The sequence below is a fragment of the Sprattus sprattus genome (assembly GCF_963457725.1).
Source record: "Sprattus sprattus genome assembly, chromosome: 11".
Classification (NCBI taxonomy): Eukaryota; Metazoa; Chordata; class Actinopteri; order Clupeiformes; family Clupeidae; genus Sprattus; species Sprattus sprattus.
The window spans coordinates 18,363,826-18,386,121 of NC_137909.1; the positions used below are offsets into that span (position 1 = coordinate 18,363,826).

General features: G+C 42.2%; 3 protein-coding genes across 3 annotated transcripts; 1 reads left to right on the forward strand and 2 right to left on the reverse strand.

The window, feature by feature from the left end:
• Positions 1 to 862: 862 nt before the first annotated feature.
• On the reverse strand, positions 863 to 6,422 carry LOC308372341 (ADP-ribosylation factor-like protein 3; the record flags this gene model as incomplete). Its single annotated transcript, XM_080847498.1, has 6 exons — positions 863 to 910; positions 3,515 to 3,700; positions 3,960 to 4,010; positions 4,294 to 4,410; positions 4,791 to 4,934; positions 6,411 to 6,422. 6 exons carry the CDS (start codon positions 6,420 to 6,422, stop codon positions 863 to 865), a joined length of 558 nt encoding a protein of 185 aa, XP_080703624.1.
• Positions 6,423 to 7,096: 674 nt separating this feature from the next.
• Positions 7,097 to 15,284, forward strand: wbp1 (WW domain binding protein 1). Its single transcript, XM_080847878.1, has 4 exons — positions 7,097 to 7,278; positions 8,310 to 8,412; positions 8,715 to 8,882; positions 9,485 to 15,284. The coding sequence occupies exons 1-4, from the start codon at positions 7,216 to 7,218 to the stop codon at positions 10,036 to 10,038; spliced, it is 888 nt and encodes a 295-aa protein (XP_080704004.1). The 5' UTR covers positions 7,097 to 7,215; the 3' UTR covers positions 10,039 to 15,284.
• Positions 15,285 to 17,053: 1,769 nt separating this feature from the next.
• On the reverse strand, positions 17,054 to 22,113 carry lman2la (lectin, mannose-binding 2-like a). Its single transcript, XM_080848155.1, has 9 exons — positions 21,982 to 22,113; positions 21,494 to 21,612; positions 21,226 to 21,343; positions 21,046 to 21,128; positions 20,868 to 20,900; positions 20,171 to 20,332; positions 19,790 to 19,904; positions 19,239 to 19,361; positions 17,054 to 18,155 (listed from the first exon to the last, which is right to left on the reverse strand). Exons 1-9 carry the CDS (start codon positions 22,097 to 22,099, stop codon positions 18,013 to 18,015), a joined length of 1,014 nt encoding a protein of 337 aa, XP_080704281.1. The 5' UTR covers positions 22,100 to 22,113; the 3' UTR covers positions 17,054 to 18,012.
• Between the last annotated feature and the right edge of the window lie 183 nt (positions 22,114 to 22,296).

A 22,296-nucleotide genomic window follows, 5' to 3' on the forward strand; every position in this document is an offset into this window, starting at 1 on the left:
TGGTAAGACACCGCCCTCTAGTGTTGTACGCGGGAAAGAGCAGTAACTTCAGCTATCAAACACAGCTGTCAAAATATTTCACTGTTTAACTGGTGAAAATGCCACAACGAGTTACTGAACTGCATCTTGATTGATATCCTCTGTACATGTCATGAGCAGATGGAGAGACCTCGTGACAACAAGACATGAGTTTGGACCAGAGGCCGTGTTAAAAAGCAGTTCTGAGTGGGTTGCTATCTCAGTATGATTTCAATTATGTGGTTTTAAGAATAACAATAATGACCATTGAGACTTAAAATGCAACACTGTAATTAAATGCACCAGCATTCAGTGCACAGATAACTGGTTATTGAAAATAGTACTGCATAAGTAGTAATAGTTTCATGCTCAGGATGTTTTGGAATTTTTCTGCATTTTAATGCCTAGTAGCCATAAATGACACAGTGGTGTTAGAATAATTCCGCTTTATTCAAAAACTGACATGCAGTTCATCAGTAATGTAAACAATTTACAAAAAAAAAAGTTAATTGACAAACTTCTCTGCTTCTGAATTCTTACAATATGCACACACACACACACACACACACTGTATCAAAAAGGCAAAGACCTTCAACATAAAATGGTCACCGCAGTAACTGCAGGGTTATACAGTCTTTTAGTGCAAACAAATGTTACATCGTGACTAGTAATATTAAATAAGCAATTCAGGTTTAAAAAAAATAACCTTAGATGTGATCATATACCCTGATATAAAACCAACCATAGATATCACCTACTTGTGAAAATAAACAACACAATGCCTATTGTTGTTGGCGTTCCGCATACTCAGATTGTTCAAACCTCAAACCTGTGGTCCTCACAGTTATTTTCTTCTAGTGGGTATACACTTGCATAGCCATACCATGCCATCCTGAAACAAAAGGAGACGGGCAATTATTATTGTGTGGTGTGTGGTGTTTGTGTGTGTGTGTGTGTGTGTGTGCATGTGTTTGCCTATCTCTGTGTGTGTGTGTGTGTGTGTGTGTGTGTGTGTGTGTGTGTGTGTGTGTGTGTTTGTGCGTGTGTGCCAATCTGTGTGTGTGTGTGTGTGTGTGTGTGTGCTTATCTGTGTGTGTGTGTGTGTGTGTGTGTGTGTGTATGTGTGTGTGTGTGTGTGTCTATCTGTGTGTGTGTGTGTCTTTCTCTGTGTGTGTGTGTGTCTGTACGTGTGTGTGCCTATCGCTGTGTGTGTGTGTGTGTGTGTGTGTGTGTGTGTGTGCGCCTATCTGTGTGTGTGTGTGTGTGTGTGTCTGTGCATGTGTGTGCCTATCTGGTGCACAGTGTGTGTGTGTGTGTGGGTGCTTATCTGTGTGTGTGTGTGTGTATGTGTGTGTGTGTGTGTGTGTGTGTGGAGGGCGGCAGGTGGGGGGCAATTGCCATGGGCTAAAAGTACACCTTAAAAGAGCTCTACAGATACCATAATTGACTACACTGAGAGGGAGAAGATTGGTTTCTGATGTGTTCTAAAACAGTGGTTCTCAACCCTTGGGTCGCGACCCAAATTTGGGTCGCCGGAGTTTCTGAAAGGGTTGCAAGACGAATTCTAAATGTAAAACTTTTTTTTCAAGCAATGCTCCCTCTGTCCATTAGGGAATCCCTGTCCCCAGTTCTGACATTAAACTACAGAAGCCGGCAATGGTTCTGCACATAGGCCTATCTAACAATAACATGTTCGAACATTCAGCCAATCAAATTTGCATATAAGATATTTCAAATGTACCAACATCTATTGCGCGATAATATGCTCTGACATGACCGGAGAATGTCTAGAGGCGACTAGTGTAGGCAAAAAGTCAACAGAGTATCTTCGTGTAAAACGAGTACCAGCTCAGATATGACTTCTTCTGAAGAACCAAAGAGGGAGTTTTTCAGGCTTGTGACCCGGTATTTCGGTGAGCACCCGCCGTTGTGTGTGTTATGCAACGAAATACTGGCTACTGAAAGCCTGAAGCCTTTGAAATTGCAGATACATTTTGAAACAAAGCAGGCCAACTATAAAGATAAAAACTTTTTTAAACGTATGAGCCAAAAAAAAAAAAAAAAAACATTTTAACGTGCCATCATCACTGTTTAGGCGCAGGCACTGCGTGCATCCTAGCTGGTCTCCTACCGACTAGCTCAGAGCAAAACGTCTCATACGGTTGCAGAAGTTGCCATCGATTTGTGCACTGCACTCATAAGTGAAAAAGAAGCAGCGAACTTAAAGACAATCCCCATGACAAACGACACTGTTCATGTGAGGATATGTGACATGTCAAATGATGTTGAGCAGCAGATCACTGAACGACTCTGCGCTTTTGACTTTATCGCCTTTACAACTCGATGAATCCACAGACGTGGCTAGCCATGCCATTCTCTTGGTTTATGTGCGGTATGTGCAGAATGATGACTTTGAAGAGCAGTTCTTATTTAATTCAGATTTGCCAACATTTACCACTGCAGCCAGCATAGATTTTTTTCTGCAATGGACACATACTTTAACTCAGTCAGCTCTCCTGGTCAAAGTATGTTGGTGTGACAACGGATGGGGCAGTCTCGATGACAGGAAAACATTCAGGGATCTCATTTACTATTTGAACATGTCCATTTCTCATTAAGAAGTTGAGCATGTAAGTAAGGATTTCTCATTTAGAAAATCAACATAAGTCCTGTGATAAGTGGAACATGTTTGTCCATCTCTGACTAAAAAGGTGAACATGTAAGTCCATGGATTCTTCTTAAGAAGTTGAAAATGTATGGCTTAAGTCCATTTTTGTTCAAAGAAGTTCAGAAGTCCATGATTGCATAACTGATCCTGACTTTTAAACAGTTGCATGTGTTTTCAATGGTAAAACAGTGGTATAGTATTAAGCCTAGAAGAAGTGGTAGTAATCATAATAATAAAATAATAATACAATTGTTAAATTATTGGCCTGATGATTCTTGCTGATTATTAATTTGTGGGTCGCAACTGCACTGGTATCTAAAAATGTGGGTCATGGGGCAAAAAAGGTTGAGAACCACTGTTCTAAAAGACAATATCTGCATAATCTAGTGTTGGGTATGCTAAACTTTGAAACCATTATTTTTCTGACCTGTAGAGTGAAAGAGTTAATAGAATATTATATTCTATTCTATTAGATTATTCTCACACTGCACTACATTTTTTTGCTTCTGAATTAATAAGGGGCTTAAAAAGATTGAGCTAGAGATATAGTTATTTGAATTCCCATCTAAAAAAAATGTTTACTAATTCTGGGTTTGATGAAAAAAAGTTCAGATCTAGTGCTAAACAATTTCTAATTGATTCTTTAGAAAAAAAAACATTTCTGAACATCATCCCAATCAACCTGTAATGTACACTGGACTTGTGAGATAGATGTCAGGCTCGTAAAAAAAGTAGATCACAGTATCATCTGCATATAATTGAATATGACAGTCAGAGCATATTTGTGTCAGTATATTGCTGTGTGTATTGACAGTACTGTGACCTTACCTGCACTCCCTCTCCGGTGAGTGCCGAGCAGGCCTGGATCTGCCAAATACGGTCTCTGATGGTGTGCAGGTGGAGCCCCTCAGCCAGCTCGGCGGGGGAGGCCGCCGTCATCAGGTCCTGCTTGTTGGCAAATATCAGCATGGGGATCATACCTAGCTTTTCCTCCTCAAGCAGCTCACCCAACTCCTGTGGGGTGTGTTTGTGTAGGGAGGAAGAGGGGGTCGAGAGAGAGGAACACTAGTAGTCATTCATCACTGAAGGAGGAAGTAGATACACCCTCAGGGTACAATGACTGCCAAGAAAAACGAATGCACATAGAGACACACACACACACACACACACACACACACACACACACACAAATGCACACACTCAAGCAACAAACACTATCACTATCACCCCCCAGACACACACAGACAGACAGATCTCTTCTCTCCAGCCGTACCTCAGCTGTTTCCTCAAAGCGCTTCCTATCACCACTGTCAATGACGTAGATCTGTGGATTCAGACACAAATCAACTAACACGTCATCTTATACCCGCACACTAAACTCACACAATCTCCTTTCTGTGTCTGATAATCAGGTTTCTTAGCTCCACTGTGATTGATCATGTAAAGACGTCACCCACTTGTCTAAATTACAAATTGTAATGTCACAATGTCTCTACATTAATGTGATAGAGACAAGGACTATTCAAAGTGTCTGAACTGAAAGTTTTAATCACTCCTGTGCTTTCTAGGACACTACTTCTAACAGGCTGCTGCCAAATTAAACGTACCAGTAGGTCTGTATTCTCAAAGTAGTTCCTCCAGTAAGGTCGGATCTGCCTTTGGCCTCCGATGTCCCACACATTGAGCTTGAAGCCCTGGCTTTGCACACTTTTGATATTGAAGCCCTGGAGAATAGGAAGTCAATTAAGGATCCAAACGCTTTCAGCACTATTGGCTGTATAGATATTGTGTAAAAGGTCAAGATACAGAAAGAAGAAAACCAATGTGATGTGTATTGATTATGGAAAGTTAAATATCTTTTTTTGTGTATTCTTTTCCATGGGCATATATACAGGGTCTGTCTCTGTGTATTATTATATGGTACGTGTGATACAGCATAAAAGTGTGTAGAATGTCTATATTTCTGTCTGTACCTGTGAAGAGGTGATATCTATTGTCAATAAAGAGAAGCTGTTTCAGTAGCATGGTGTGTTTTTGTGTGTATGTGGGCAGGTGTGTGTGTGTGAGTGAGTGAGTGAGAGAGTGAGTGAGTGGGTGGGTGTACCTGTGTAGGGGTTATGTGGTTGATGTCTTCAGAGGCAAGCTGTTTCAACAGGGTGGTTTTGCCAGCATTGTCCAGCCCCAGTAGCAGGATTCTCACCTCCTGGTCAGGAGTGGTCTTCAACCTCCGTAGGACTGCCAACAAACCCTGAGGTCACACACACACACACACACACACACACACACACACACACACACACACACACACACACACACACACACAAACAAACAGAAATAAGAGGCAGACACAGTTATTTTGTCTGTTTGTTATTCCATACATTTTTCATACACATCTGGCTCTTATTTGTACAGAAATATATCAAACCTTCTCTCATTTTAAAGTAAACAAAGGACTAGGCTAAATCCAGGAAATACAGCTATCCCAGTTAACACAGGGTTAAAGAACAGCAACCCTGACCTAGACGTTTTGTCACAGGCTGAACAACAGATCAACCAATGAGGAAGGCCACTGGAAATCCGCCAATCACAACAACCCTGGAAGGATTGGGATTGACACAGATTAATTCAGAGGATGCAACAGCAACTACTGCACTTGTGCACAAGTTGAGGATGTGGCCAAGAATACACTCAATTAGCTTTCAGCCATGTCGCCATGGCCTATAAATACAGTAGCCTACAGTTGGATCATACATAGAAGGGGAGGAGCTGACAAAGCAGTTTTGAGGATTACAGAGCAGGTTGTTTCTTACTTCTGAACCTTGAGACTTTGAGGTCCTAAAGCAAGATTATTAGAGACGCCAAAGTTATTATAGAAATACAAGGAAGGAAGGCCTAATGGAAATGCTATCTGATCCATACTAGGACTTCAAAAATAACCTGAGGTTCCATACTTCCAAACCACCAACACCTTCGGTCTTGTTTGAAGCCGTAGGCCAATATAATAATTCAGGTGTTTCGGAGTAACATCAAACAGACCTATATCATTAAACCTGTCAACTCCAAATGCAGCACTAAGTTCAAGGTTCAACACTAAGCTTGTCATGACCCCGTTGGCTTTAGCTAACGGTAGTATTTTTTTTCTAGTGAAAATGTGGGCTACTGGCTCACAGCCAGGAACAAGGCTACGATGCTATATAGATTGTAATACATGTAATAGTGTTTGCTATCTAGGATGTGTTTTTGTCCCATTCATGGCAACGTAAAAAAAGATATGAGTATCAACTGCTGGGAACAGCAGGTATCCTAATGCTGCCGGTTTGTCCATGTTTGCATTTCATCACAGGTCAGGACATCAGAAAGTCACAAGTTGTACAAAAACTGTTGACTGTGGAATACATAGGAGAAGTCTGACTAGATGAGTGTTGGCTGACATGCTTATAGATATGCTAACACCGAAGAAACATTAGCCTACATTAGCGAGGCAAAGTTAATTGCACTGATAGTTTAATGGGTTTGCCGAATCGGCTTATTTAAATGTCCGCATTTGTGCCGATATCGTTACCAACGGAGCGATGAAGAACAATTCAAACGCTATGAGATTGAATAGAATGGTCACTTACCATTCTTTGGTGCGCTCAGTGACTCTGCCCGGACTATTTCACAGTCCCACAGATCCAGGGATTTGACATCACTTGCCTGACCAAGCTGTCATTCCCTCTGTTACTATGGCAGCCATGACGTCCATGTAAGCAATGTAAACTTTTGTCTTCCATCATTTTATCCAACACTGTATCATTATGTTATTTTGTACCCAAATGTATACGTTTCATAGAAAACACAACAGCAATTTCTAGTTGCATGCATGATTTTTCCAGATGCATCACAGGTTGAAGTCATACTGAAGTGTTTTAAGTTACGTGAAGGTTATGTGCTCTATGCAAAGTAAAAAAAGAGCATTAATAAGATAAGTGCAAAAATAAGAAGAAAATTTAATATAACGTCAAGTATATGCAAAGGTATAGGTAGAGTGCAATAGCAAGTCCTTTTGAAAAGGAATGAAACACTTGCATGGGATAGGGACTTAATCCCATCTAAAAGAACTGGGACATTTTATTTTTTTCACATGAGGCTACAAAATGCATGGTATGCAGCATCAGTACTGAGTCATCAGGTGAATATTAGTTAGGCTAGGACTGTAGCCTCGGTTCTTCAAAATAAAAACAAATGTTTGTTCCAGATGTATGGAAACAATGCGTTACTGGTTTGGCATTTCATGAGATGCTGGCAAACAAACATACATCATCTTCTGAAGTAGGCGTTAAACTAGGGGCTAAACTAATTATGTTAGTTACTCGTTGCTGCCTTCTACTGGTCGATGTGGACTGTAGACATTTCAGTCCAACTCGGGACGGAAATATGTAGCTGGCAGTTCGCGAACCGGAATGTTTACATTATTTTGGTGATTCTGTGCGATTTTGGAGCTAAACCTATATGATTTCCTTCGCAAATTTGGCCAAGAACCCAGAAAGATGCCACAGAAAACACTGGGATCCGTTATAGGGCTGCTTTGCACCGGTGCCTCTGTGGTTCAGGTAGGCTGTAATACTGCTTTCAGATAGCTGGCGCATTCAAATCGAGCTCCGGGATCACAGCTGGAAGTAGGCCTTCTATTGTGCGTTTTTGTTTTGTCCACAAAGGAACTTGGATATGGCTAACTTTAAATGACGTCAGAGTTGTTTGTGTTTTCCTTGACGAACTGTCAACCATTATATCTGCATTTCACATGCACTATTAAGTTCAAAATATAACATACCTTTAATTGTATTATTTAGTCACTCTTCTGAGATGTAACAGCTTATAGCTAGCATTGTCAGAAATAAGCCAACAAAGGCGAATACTTGCTCTCGTTTGCTGATAGTTTGCCTGCTAGCAACCTAGCTAGGAAGCTGACAGTAACGTTAACGCTAGCGGTGTTACAAATCTTTGGATGGTTGCTAGCTAGTGAACGTTAGCCTATGTTAATATTCCTGTAAATGAATGCAATTCGCATGAAGGTATTTTACATTGATATCACCACGGGAGACTTAACACATTGTCCACATACATCGGCTTGTCAACCAGACAGGTCAGTTAGTTAACTTTATCCCGATTGACCTTTGTTAACAAGCTAGCAAGTAACACTGTCGAGGAATTGTTAGCCAGTTGGCTGGGTAACCATACAGTGATAACACAGGGCTATACAGTAATGTAGGCTTTGATTTTACTAGAAAAAGAAAAGTTAATCTGAAAGTTCTTTCACTGTTTTATCAAGGCAAAAAAAGCCAGCTAAACAGAATAAACATCACAGTAATAGTCCGCTAGGTAACAATAGTCTATCGCTTGTTTGCTTTCTCAGTGATCAAGAAAAATGAAGATTACATTGTTTTTAGTTAAGAGAGTTAGCGATACGAGTTATGCCACTTAAATAACGTTTTAATCACTAGGAAAGCATCGAAATGCTCCTGCATCTCTGATGTATTTAAGGCGTTAATGACATGTCTATTAAAATACCTTTAGTCGTAACAGCCTAAATCGTCCCACTGTTTTGTTGAGACAGCGAAATGTGTTTTTGATTGTTTTACAGGCGAAAGAGTTCTGTTTCGGCGTCAACAATGAACAATACAGGTGCGAGATGGGTTACTGCTGCGGAGAAACGGAGTGCTGTACCTATTACTACGAATTGTGGTGTATGTTATCTATTGTTTTCCTACATACATTTAACATAAGTTGTACGCTGTTACTTTGTATTTCACATCAGGCTGACTGACGGTTATTTTGAGAGATTCCAAAAATTATGTTGTTCGCCTATTTCTGTATGTAACGTAAGTACGAATGTTTTAGTACGTAATGTACCATCCTAACCTCAAGGTAAATACCTAAGTTTGCAAGCTCGTGTAATGTTATCATGCCACACATGAAGTGCTCACATGCTGGGGCTGCCAGCCTGTGGTATGACGTTAGCAGAAATAATATGCGTGCAACTTCGCAGGGTTCTGGCTGGTGTGGACCCTTATCATCATGCTCAGCTGCTGCTGTGCATACCGTCACCGGCGCGTGAAGATGCGACTCCAACAGGAGCAGCGTCAGCGCGAGATCAGCCTCATGGCCTACCAGGGGGCCTCCAGCTCTTTCGTGTCCCCACCTCCCCTAAATCTGCGTAAGTCTGCTGAGCTGCCCCAATTTAACGTTACATAACTAGGACTCTCAGTGTCTGTCGCACCCCTCACACCCCCTCTCAGGCTCTGCATAAGTGTCTTCCTACCGCACTCTTATTACCACTCTTTTTCTTTTAGTACTCTTCGGTCTCTTTACACCTTTCCCTTCTCTCTCTCTCTCTCTCTCTCTCTCTCTCTCTCTCTCTCTCTCTCTCTCTCTGCAAGTGGTATTACACCCATATCTGATACATTAGCACTCAGATGGTTATACCATCTGTTCCATGTGTTATTCTGGCCGGGGATACCGTGCACCCTGAAGTGAGGCAATCCCGGGAGGTCATGTTCTGTTTTGACAGGGGTAGTCATATCTGCAGTTACACAGCCATACCCCCTCCATCTCCCTCATACGGTTACAGTAAACAAGGCCTTTGCTGTGCACAGCAGCCTCAAGTGACAATTGAAAACATAGAGGTAGTGATGACTTTCATACAGATCAGCTGACCATACAGTATTTTTTTTTACCTTAGCCCTGCTTAATCTTTTTCTTTCTATCGCTCTCTGTCTCTTTTTGCTCCCCTCTGGTGTGATCCGTGATTCACTCCAGGCTTCTGGACGGACTGCAAACTGCCAGATTATGAGGAGGTGGTTGGCCATCCCCCAACGCCCCCTCCACCTTACTCAGAAATGCCCCCCGAGACCTCCCCTCCTGGTCAGGCTTCTGCTGCTGCTGCCATCATACTGGAGCCCCACATAGAGCCGGTGGCACCGCTCTGCAGAGATGAACAGGGCTCCGCAGCAGTGGCTGTGGTGGCAGGAGCAGCCGCTTCTGCCAGCCTGTCCAATCACCAGCAGCACGAGGTGGCGGAGGAGGAAGAGCCTGGAGCCATGCTGGAGGAGGAAGAGGAGCTGGGGACAAGACGGAGGCACGTGACTGGCGACTCAGGGATCGAGGTGTGCATATGCCAGATGGATGTGGACGAAGGCTTGTGTGGCGAGGAGGACGGCGGCGGCAGCGAGGAGAGGGGGGAGTGCGAGCAGCTGTGCCAGGGAGGCACTGGGGGGGCTTGCTGCGCTGAGAGGGAGGCCGTGGCACGACACAAAGAGCACAGCCCTGAGCCCAGAACCAAGCCATCCAGCACCGGGGACAGACTAGTCTGAGACATTTCCCTGCGCTGTGCCTGCTTGCCACACACGGATTCAAAGAGGACGATGCCTAGCCACTTTTGTCATCATCATTGACGTTACCATGAGGCAAAAGCCGTGAATAATGATAAGAAAGCTGCCTTCCCTAATGGTCTTTATTCCCCAAATCCCTCCATGTAAATTAAGCCGTATGTCGGCTTTCTGTGTGTCAAATGGTTAAGGTGATAGATGGCTAATGATGATGATGATGATGGAACTGGCTCATATGGTTTGGAACTTGCTATTACACGGCTTGGGGTTAAAGTTGTTCATTCCCATGGATAGCTTCTCTTCATTGTTTTTTGTTTGTTCTGTTTTTTTCTTGTTGTTTTTGTCATGGATGAATGAACATTGTGTTGATTTCTAGTTTGTGTAGGTCTGGAACTGAAAGGTCATGGTAGCTGTGAAACAGCTGCCATGTCACGGAGTGGCTGATGGCGGGAGCTTTTTAAAGCGCCATGTTCTCTCTCCGCCCACCCTCTGTACCCCCCGCCTTTCCTTTGATCCCGCCTGGCATGTACCCGCCCGCCGCCTAGCCTTCCCATACGACCCCAGCGGCTCAGGTCCTCAACGCCCAGCACATGGCAATGCCACGTTAGAAGACTGGGTCTCCCTGCAGTCCCCTGGGCATGGTGAGGCTAGCACACACACACACACACACATACATACACACACACACACACACACACACACACACATATGCTTGTCATGAATTTGTTTTGTCTTTTTCCTTTCTCCTTTTGATAGTAGGGTTAGAGTTATCATGCAGCCCACAGCGCCTTTTCTGTCAGCCTCTCCTTCTTTCTGGGGCTTAAGCCTGTGTCCCTAATGACAGGAATTAAAGGAGGGATAAGAGATGTTGAGCTGGTGGTGAGGTCTGGTAGGGGGGTTGGAAAGAAAACCAAGCTACTGTGCCTTCTGTATGGCCTTTGAGTCAACCTTCGATCAGTAGTGTGGGGGGGGAACTTGATCCATTTTCTACTTTGCGTGGCCCGTGACATTATCCCCCAGCGCTGGGCTTGCTAGTTAGGGTCTAAAAAAAGCTTGTGTGTGCGTGTGTTAATATGGGTGCGCCAGTGTGTTTGTGCAGACCAGCCGGCTATCAGTGACGTAATAGTGCCTACCACAAATGAGGAAGTGTATGTGAGTTGGGGTGGGGGTGGGGGGTATGGGTGGGTGGCACATTCCTGAAGGATGGCCGATCTTTCATAGCACCATAAGACTTTCAAAACTCTTCTAACATCCTTAGATGCGACGATGAAAAGTGGGACAAAATTAATTTGTGAATTCTTGTCCTTGGATTTCTCCTCAGTGTAACTTTCGAATGGTTTTGCTTTAATTCATATTGACCTAGTTAACAAAGCTCTGAGTGGAGCTGCTCAGTGTCCCCTTCTGCTTTTGGGACTTTGGCAGAAGTGTAACACTAATGTCTTGTAAGTGAGTGTGTGGATAGCTCTTTGTGTGTGTGTGTGTGTGTGTGATGAAGTGGCGTGCGTTTAGGTTGTTCACCTAACACACCTGACTTCGAACCACTGCAATGAGTGTGTCTTTTTATATAATTGTGTGGGTAAAATGCATTGAGATCTTGCAGGTGTGAATATTTTAAGCGACACGTACTTGGTGTCCTGCAGGGCTGGGTTGCTGAAGCTGGGCGCTAGGCCTTTAAACTGACAGACTAACCGACCTGCTGCCGTCGCGTTTGGTTTGGGTAGAGGCGCCAAACATGCGCGAGTTAACGTGTGTTTGTGTTCAAAGTACTTTAGGCTGCATCAGCTTCTCTTTTTTCACTTTAAGTCTGTGGTGGTAAATGCCTCTCTGACACACAGATGACTGAGGAGGCCGGGTATATGGGGGGTTTATCATTGCGCACAGAGCTCCTCTATCTCCGCGCTGCTGTTGCCAGTGTGCCCCCTCCCCCCCACCACCACCACTACTCCCAAGCCTCCTCAAACCCCCCCAAGGCTGTCTGTGACACATTTGATAAAATGTGTAAAAGCGTTGTCATAGAAATGGTCTTCCTGTGGCATAGGGTGTGACCTCCGAGGTCGCACTCCGTACAAGCACAAGACGGTTCTACTCCGTGCACTGTGTGAGCTGCTTGGCTCCCTCTGTCCCTGGGGATCGAAGCACTCAAAAGCAGGACATGCACGCACAGTGAGAGATTGACTTGGTCTGTGACAGAAAAAAATTCCACCGTCTTAATAAAAACATGTGCTGAGGAGGATGGGCATCGGCACATTTAACATTGTGTGTCTGTAGTGGAGAACAGTGAACAAACTTGTGGTACACAAACAATCAGTGAAACAAACAAAGCAGGGCTGCAGGCCACCATTGATTGGAGGTGTTGTTCTACACCAGAAGCTGCCTTGCTTGGTACGTCTCCATAGAGATGGGCGTATTGTGAAGTGCACTGGTTCAATCAGGAACAAAATGGCTGTTATGTAAGAGGACAGCCTGGGTTCAGCCATGGCCTTATGAGAGTGTGAACATTGCGGTTAGAGAACTGTATCTCGCTTGTTCTTACATTTATTGAAGCACAAACAAAGCATGACCTCCTTCGACTTGAGTTTCAGGAAGTTCACGCTTGACAGTGTGGAGGATGTGGTGCAGTGAGGGAGCACAGCCCTCAGTGTGCTCTTCAGTTTGTAGATAGACGTCTTCTCTAAAGCCTGTAGTTGTGTATGATCTTATCGGCCCCTATTCTCTCAGTGAACTAAGTAATGCTGCCTCAGCTCTTCAGTTAATACTTTGAGAGTTTGAGGCACATGTTGAAAAGCATGTTTTTTTTTTTTTGGCAGATAAGGGGAATGCTATTTACTGGTGCCCCCTAGATGTGTGTGTTACTTTTTGGGGATATCTGTGAATCGATCTAGAACTGCATGTTTTTGTAAGCAATAGAAATGAATGAGTTTGTTTGTTTGTTGCTCATCTCCGTCCCTTCCTGAAAGTTACTGAAACCGGATTTAAATGGTTCTGATGTAAGGGATAAGGGCCCCTATATGGCCCTTGTGGTGCTCGTTCAGTATTTTTGTGTGAGCACATTTTCTGCCAAATACAAAAACTTTTTTGGCCTGACATGTTTACTTTTTTTTCCTTCTTCTTTTTGTTTTCTCCAAAATAAGGGCTATTGTTCATGACATTTCATGTGCGCAATGGTTTGCATCCACCACTGCAGTTTATGATCACGTTGAAACACGTACGATTGTAATTTTTTTTCTCTCCCCCTGTATCTCTGCATGAGTAATTGTCATTTTTCCAGTTGTGTAACAAATAGTTTTGTTTACCCCTCAGCGAGTATCAAGGGGTGTGTACCACCTGTGTCTCTCCGTCTCATTGGTCCCAGAGCATCAACTCCCTCTCTCATTTTTTCCTTGTGCCTGTTGTTGCAGAGGCACACAGGAGGCCAGCAGTCGTGCCTCATGTAATCCTGTAAGGCCATAGTTACACAGAGCTCTGCATTGAAGAAGGTTAGCAATTCGAAAATGTCAAATAGAACCATTTTCCTCTCTGTGGTTGGGTGGCATATGAGAAAAATTAAATGAATGTCATGGGCTGCCCATTAATATACCGGTTATGTAATGTCCTGATTGATTTTTCTGATTAGTTTATACTCATATTAGTTGCCATGATATGAAAGAATTCTGATCCACTAGGTCTGGGAGAATTCTTACAGCTTTGAGCATTGTTTATTATGTCATTTATTATTCCCATTCAGACTCGTAGATCGGAAACATCTTGATCCCAGCAGTCCCGTTAATAGCCCTCGTGTTTTTGTGTCATATCTTCAATTATTTTCACAGACTACAAAGAAAAACAATATATCCTGGAACATGCTTGAGGCTAGCAGGTTCCTTAAGGACAGGTTTCATCAGTAGAACATCATTCGTAATGTGGATGTTTACAGTTTCTGTGCCTTGCTCCCACTAGGACAGAACTCTCTTGAGTGATGCATTCCCATCTGCTCCTGCCTCTCCCCTCCCCTGTCTCTCTCCCTCAGCTAAAGCCTCAATCAATGTCCTGTACTGTAACAAACAAGGCTATGCAAAAAAAAAAAAAACAGATGACCTACTGTCGTATGCTGCAATAACCCTCTCTTTGTATGTCCTCCTGATGGTCAATCTGAGCAATACTCTCCCTCCCTACTTGTTGCACTGTACCCCATTTTGGCAATATGTCATTTTCTTTATTTCCAAAAAATACTTTACAAAATGAAACAAACGCTTGTTCATTACTGTGCTGGTTGCTCCTCAGACTATACATTTATATTATTTCCTCTGGGTTTAAAAGAAATTAAATAAATAAATAAATAATAAAAAAAGCCATTGCCATTTTGTTCAGGCAGATAAGTCCATAAGGTGATTATTCTTAAGCTTATTCATATTGTTTTGTGTTAAAGTGAAAGTACTTTAGTTCACAATGGACTTATCATTGTTTTTTTCTCCCTGCATGTTATTGCAGTGTGATTCACTGTGAGTAATCCTCTGTGGTCTTCATGAACACTGTTGGAAGTTTTCCAGCAAGCTGATGTCTGATGTCATTGCCTTTTATCAATCTCGTCTCCTCAGAAGTTTGTGTACGGGATGACGTGTATTACCAAGCTCAGTCTCTGTGGTAGCCTTTTTGAGTGTAATTACAACCACTTCTACTCAATGTTTTGTGTGGTTTTGCTCTCGGGTGTGCTTGCAGGCTCTGCCAGATCAATGGATGTAATGTCATCGCCACAACCAAGACATGGATGACTATTATTTGTGGCATCGTCAAAGATACTGTACCTGATGCCATAATATTATAAAGGATCAGTTATCATTTCCTTAACATGTATCTGATATACTTATCTCATACAATATGGGGCTCACATTTAGTTATGCTGTTAAACAATGTTCAGCTTAGCAGCATATACTCACTACTTCACACAATGCTTGGTTTATATGACTGATATTTCTTATTATTTTGTCTTTTTCTCATTTTTGTTGGGTGGTAGTGGTTAATCACATGCCAACGTTGTGGCTGATTTGTGTGCAGAATGAAACATGGGCGGGGAGGAGGGTACTAACAGGAAGTAGTTGCTCACAAGCACAGGCTCATCTCACATTTTTCCCCACCCTAAACAACGCCAAAAAAAAAAGAAGAGAAAAACAAACGTGAATACAAGCACTGAAATGAGTGGAATGTTCTTATCCTCTGGTTTTAGGTAAAAAATAAATACATAAATAAATAAAAAGGTCTGCAGTGTACTCTTTTTGCTTATCATTTGTATTTTATTTTTGTAATAAAACAAAATCAATACATTGGCTCTTAAGCGTCTCCTCTTTGTTTTCCGACAGTGAGGCGGGTGGCCTGAGGCACTCTGCAGGGCCTCACCCCACTCTCCATGGCATACGCTAATGGCTCTCCCATGTAACAACAGGAATTATTCATGAGAGCCCAGCAGCAGCACTGGTTCTCATCTGGGCCAGATCAGTTCCCCGAGTCGGCTGCTACGGGGGGTGAGAGAACAGCACAAGGATAGAGTGCTTCCCTGCAGCGCCGCTGGAATAAAGGGGTCTTTCATCTGCAGAAGGGAGACACTATTTGTTGTGTAGTACTCACAGTGTCATAGAGGCCCATCCAAAGCCTGTGGTTGGGATGCAAGTTGAGGTGCCCTGGTGTAGGTAAATTTAACTTTGTTTACGAGGAGGCAGAATAGGACGCGTATGAAATGGTTCCAAGGGCAGGAATCTTAATTTATGGGTCAGTACTAACCTGACAGAACTACTGAAATTAGACAAGGGCCATCCAGATTGCTTCTATAAACAGAGACATTCATAAATCTATTAATTTTGTGTGCTCATGTTATAGTTGTTTAGTGTGTTCATGACTCAGCGCTTTAGGAATTGTATTATTTACATACTCCCTCCTTTCTGGGTTCAGACATCTTGTTTAGCAGCTGATCAAGAAGCCATCATGAAGACTCGCCTTGAGATCTATCGCACTGAATTATTCAGTATAAACCAGCTCTGGTTTGGTTTCCAGAAACACATGGAAATGCTGCCCTCATGTGGCTAGAGGAAAGAATGACTTCAGATATGCCCATTTAAAAAACCGTCACAACCCCTCAAAACAACACACTTGTGTTAATGGAGCACAAAAGGTATCAATTTTATTAGGTTAATTGATAATGGCCATAGGGGAAACACACCAAGCAGACACACTTTTAATTGCAGATTAATGTAAATAAATAAATAAAATACATCAATAAATAAATATACATAAATATAAGGCTTGTAAACAATTATGTGTAGTGAGAAATTATTTCCCCACTCAACAGTGTGCTCTAGCATTGTGGGATACTATCCCAAAATCCTGCTCTCCATTTAGTACCACACTGTTTGTCATATCACAGCACCAAACTTGTACCAAGCTAGGCAGACCTTTGGGAGAGAAGACAAACAGAAAGTGACTGGCATAAACATAACTCTCACATATGAGAAAGGGGAGGACAGCAGAGCTCAATCCTTCTGCTGAGTCAAACCCCTCATCAGCCCTCCTCCATGAGGTTGCAATGTGCAGAAAACAAATTCAGTAAAATGGCTCGCAATAAAAACATGATGAAGGTCACTTACAAACAGCTTTCTACTTAAAGGCACCCAGTGCAACTTTATGTAAACATTCAATGAAAAATAAACATTCAATTACTAGTCTTTTTTACACGTAGTAAGTTTCAATAACTCCATACCATTACATATCCTCATTCAAGGAGCAAAGATGAGACGTCGTCGTGTGGTGAGAACTGATAGAAAATCGTAAACAACAACAATCGCCGGTGGGGAGAGGCCATTTTTCCATTGACTGGAAGCCTGCTGTATTTATTGTAGGTTACAAAAAATAAAGAAAAATGGTGTCGATTGTTGTTGTTATCGATTTTCTATCAGTTCTCACCACACGACGACGTCTCATCTTTTCTCCTTGAATGTCGATATGTGATGGTATGGAGTTATTGAAACTTACTACGTTTAAAAAAGACTAGAAATTAAATGTTTATTTTTAAGCCTCTAAAGTTCCACTGGGTGCCTTTAAGACAAAATATTCTCCTTGCTGGATAGCTCATCCTTTATACTCAAGAATGAATGTCTTTTTTTTTTCAGTGCTCATTCATACAGTCATAAACATTATTTTTTTAATTGGTCTATTCTGGAAAATGTGAAATAGTGTTTAAAAACTTGATCTTCATGCATGATCACATTCAGTTTCAGGAGCTTCTGTTGCATTATAAATTAAATAAAACACAAAACAAGGGAGCAATTGTCTTAGAACTACAACATTTCCATCGATTTCACAGAACTGCTATCATGGAGAATGACTTTGCTTTAGGGGTAGGGCAGGCCCTTTTTCGCTAACAGCATAATCGATTCAGTCAGTGGCATATTTTGTAGCTTCGCAGCGCATAGCCTTAAACGCGGCATACAGGGCATTTCAGTCATCAGTGCAACACACGATGGATTTCATGGTTGAGGTGAACTTCAGGGGCCTAATCAATTACATAGCCACACCATTTTTGAGAAGACACATCTTGCAACACCTCGAATCAGTCTAGGCACTCTAGGAACTCACAATAAACGTTTCAGCTACACTGCACTCTAATCACTGAGATCAGTGCCAAGAACTGCAGGAAGATGGCAATAACCACCTGATTTCTGGTGTCCTTCAGTGGGGAACTTCGCAAGGGTGAATGGGGGTAGTAGAGGAACCTTAGGTCATAAAAGTGTCTTTTGATTGAAGGCATGTGTCAGTGTCTTCTGTTGAGTTAAAAGAAGAAAGAAAAGGACCTTTGACCCCCCCATCCATTGGTGCCAGCGGTGGGATTTTGGAGTTGTCACTGTGATGGAAATATTCCAGGATAGAGTTTTGTTTCCTTACAATCTGTAACGCTTCTGTGTATAAAAGATTGAGTTTAATGCGGCCACTTCTCCCTCAGTAGAAACGCTTTTTTCGGCTCTCCGTCCAGTGACTGTAGACAACCAGGCTTATCACAATTAGCAGAAAGAGACCCAACATGGAAAAGAGAGCCGTAAAGAAGATGGCTATCCCGCTCATCCCTTCCTCAGTGAAATAGGCTGTCAATGGTGAATGAGAAGGACAGAAGTGTCAGTTATTATTATTGTGTGGATTATAGTTACAGTTGCAGTATTAAGTAGATGTTTTTGTCCAAACTGACATACAAAACATTAAAGCAAAAGCATTTAAAGAAAAAGACAATCAATTGAATTACTAATAATCATAATAATACTAAATAGCAAAACTATCGTTATATTTATGAAATATGCCTAAAAAAATGAACTAACTGGACTAAATTAACTAATTTAAACAAATGGTGTTTAAAAAACATTTCTGGAATAGACAGCACTAGCTAAGTGAGGTGTCAGGAATGAAGAGAGTCTTCACTGTAATCTCCTGCTACAGAGAGAAGGCAAAGACAACAGACGTTCATCAGAGGAGAGAAGTGGTCAAGAGGGTGAATAGCGGTGAATCATGCCGTTAAAATATGCTGGTGCTGATCCAGTGGCCGTCCTATATGCAAGAGTGAGGGACTCAAATGTAATTCTAGCAGCTACAGGAAGCCAGTGAAGGGTGACCAGCAGGAGTTCCATGTGTCCTCTTTGGCTGATCAAAGACTAAACATGCCACTGCATTCTGAAGTCTAGTCTAGTATATAAATATCAAGGGCCTGCACAAGACCTTCTGTAGCATATTGTGTGTGATAGGGTCTGATCTTCCGAATATTATAGAGTGTGAACTTACAAGACCTTGAGACAGAAGCCACATGCTCATATCATTTAAGTTGGTCATCAATTATAACACCCACGTTTTGTGCAGTTTTAGTTTATGCCTTCATAGTAGGTATAATTAACTACTTTTCTGGTTCTAGAAGTCGCTTTGGACAAAAGCATCTGCCAAATACCTTAATCGCAACTTTAAGAGAATGAGCGCATAATGGCCAAATACTCACTAAGACAACTCTTACCTACACAAAATTTACAAAGCTCATTGAAAAGCCTCCTCTCCTTAGTCCAATGCAACAACGCCCCAACTGTTCTCCTCAAGACTGTCCGCTAACATCTTTTGCACTTTTACTTACAGGGCCCTGAAGGACAGACACTTATTCACACATCAGTAGATAGGCTCTATAGAATACATACGTTTCAGGAGGTCCACATTGTCCACACTGGGAACCTTGATCTCTTCCTCCTCCTCCTCTTCCTCCAGTTTACTGCGCAATACTGTCAGCTGATACAGCTTCAAAGAAATCAGGTCATGGTTGTCTGCAAACAAGATATGCACTTCTGTTACATATGCTAACCACTAGCAGCATTCATGAACAATAAATTATAAAGAGATTGTAAGGTTAGGAAATGCAGCCCTCAGCAACCTTTAAGGAAAAGTGCACTAGAGTGTTTTACAACCTGCCTTTAGACTGAGCACCTACAGTATTATGTGTTTCTGAAGTCATTTCCATTTCCATGTATTTCACACAGCTTATTTACTTATAACTTCAAAATGTTCAAATCCACAATGTAACCTAATGCAAAAAATACAGATTTAAGACAGAGGGATAGAAATAAGAAATCTCATGTCATTGTGTCTTTATAGTTCCAAATCTCTTGTGAGTCATGAGTATTAATTGATGGCACTATTCCCTAACAGACATACTGTATGTTCATGCATGTCAGACCCAGAGGGTGTGAGGTACCTGACAGGTCTCCGGTAAGGGCTGATGCCCCAAAATAGTAGCCCTGTGGCAACCGCACCCCCGGAATGTCCAGGCAGTCCCTCCACTCATGCTGACCATCAATATCAATCATGATCTTCCGCACAAGATTAAAAAAGCAATTATCAATACAGTCAATGTGTTACTGACACATTTCAATGTATGTGTATGTTTGCGTTCATAATCCCACAGTTAAACGGAGTCAAAAATCTGGCAAATCCATAAAAAAATGTAGGTGTGGTGTATAAATGGAACACTAGTGGGTATTTTTATGAAAGTATAATTCTAACTTAAATGGAGTAATGTTTAACTTAGAGTGTGAGTGTGCTCTGGTGCTCTGAGATGGCTTAAGAAGTCCCATACCGTTAGCCTGCGGCGCACGTATCTGATGAAGATGAAGGTGTCGTGTTTGAGATTGCGCACCATAGCGTTGCAGCCACCTAGTTCTGTGGGACGTCCGTCCCTCTCATGGTCATAACCTATGGTCCCGTTCCCAATCATCGCTATCACATATGGGAAAATTCGCTGGTAAAAAAATAGGACAGATATCAATAATACTGATTTTATGTTATGGTTTACTAAAATTGATAATGGACACCAAGACTGTTATGCTTTGTGACAGAGCCTTGCAGTGTGAAGAGGTACTGTACATCTATAGCATGTATGAACATTTTTATAATTCTGCATGTATACATTTACCAATTGATCCTGCATTATTTTTCATGAACAACACACTATAGTGCTGGTTTTAAACAAAACTGAAATTTCTCCATCTAATTATTGTCAATACGGAATCTGGACCATGATCAGGTGTCCTATTATACAATTAGCAACCTGCAGCCACTTACTTCCAGTTGGAAGCAAAGCATAAAAGACGCAGGCAGACCACAAATGTGACAATCAGCCTAAACATGTAGAATGGAGGTATTCTCATGCAAACAGTGACTGCATTCAGCATGAAACTGGCGCCAGTGAGAAGCTGATGAAAAAGAATTGGGTGCAAGTAAAGTGGATGAGAGGTATGGGATTGCATGCTGTCTTCTGGGGTGGGGTGTAGTACCTCGGAGCGAGGGGTGTACCTCTTCTTCTGCGCCTAGTTCCGAAAGGGGTGCAACAAAACAACACAATGGATCCTTTACACATGTCTGTCTATGTCTACACAATTTACTATCTGAAACAAGGTATGCCACAATGTTCTTTTAATGTTCTGAGTAACAGAATAGAGAAGAAATCCATACCTCCAGGTACTTCTCCTCATTTGGGTATGTGTCAACAAAAACCCCAAGCCCTGTGAAGTTATCTTTATTGCCAAACACAGGGCCTGCAATGAAACAAACAAACATTTCACATGTATGTCATTGTTATCATGCTAATATTTTGCATTGTGTCTTGTGAAGGGAGTATCTATGTCATCATACCTGCATCCATACGTTCTTTCGCATACCAAATGGCCATGCCATCACCATTGAGGTTCTTTTTGCCCTGGCCATGGATCTTGAAGTGTACTTGGAGCTCCCAGTCATTGAGGTGACAAGGCTGTGAAATCAATTGATTATGAGCATCAAAAAGAGAGGACACCTTCTCTTCCTTCCTTCCTGCATGTTTATAGCTTCGCAACTTACCATCTTAAGTACACAAGTGTGCTAAATTAGGTTTGCCGAACATGTATGAAGAGTAACTACTCACCAAACGGCTCCAGACCGCCCCCTGTTTGCTCTGCATGTCTGGTGTAAGGCGCACCTGGTCGAGTGTTACCATAGCGTCTCCCATTAGTTCCCAGTGAGAAGAGCTGGCTGATCCAATACCTTAGTGAAGGAACAAGAACAGAAATGTAGAATGGTATTTTTAAAAACGTATCCCAATGTGTAACTACTGACTTATGCTTTACAACAAAGTTGCACCCATTTGGACTAAGCGGGTACTGTTTTTGTGTGGATGTCAGGATAAGTCACAGTCTGCATCTGGCACGTCTGCTTATAATAAGTAGCCTAGTCTACATCAGCTGTTCTCAAAAACGATGGAACTGCAATTAAAAACGAATAAATAACATTTTGAATATTAACTGAACATTATGACACAGATGAACCTATTTAAAAAATACTGCAACAGAGGATACATGTAAATCGAACGGGTATGCATATGACTTGACAGGCTACTGGTTACAGTTTAGCTACCTTGGTATGGTTTCGACAGAGAATACTCTCTTTTGAGAAACTCCTCCATTTCATGACCATCGTCCGAAAAGCAAGGACTCGCAATCAAGGCAAGTGTCAAATGTATCCAGCGCATCATGTTTGCTTGATAGTGTCTGCAAATTCCGACTCGGATCCCTTCCGTGCTTCGATGTTTCTCACCGGGTCAGCTATCGTTTCCCCCTCCCACGGACTAGCACTCTCCTAATGGATGTGATTGGCTGGTGTAGGTACATGGCGCATTTTCATTGGTCTTCTTGCACGTCAGTAAAGAGATGTTCTAGCATTTACTCCCCC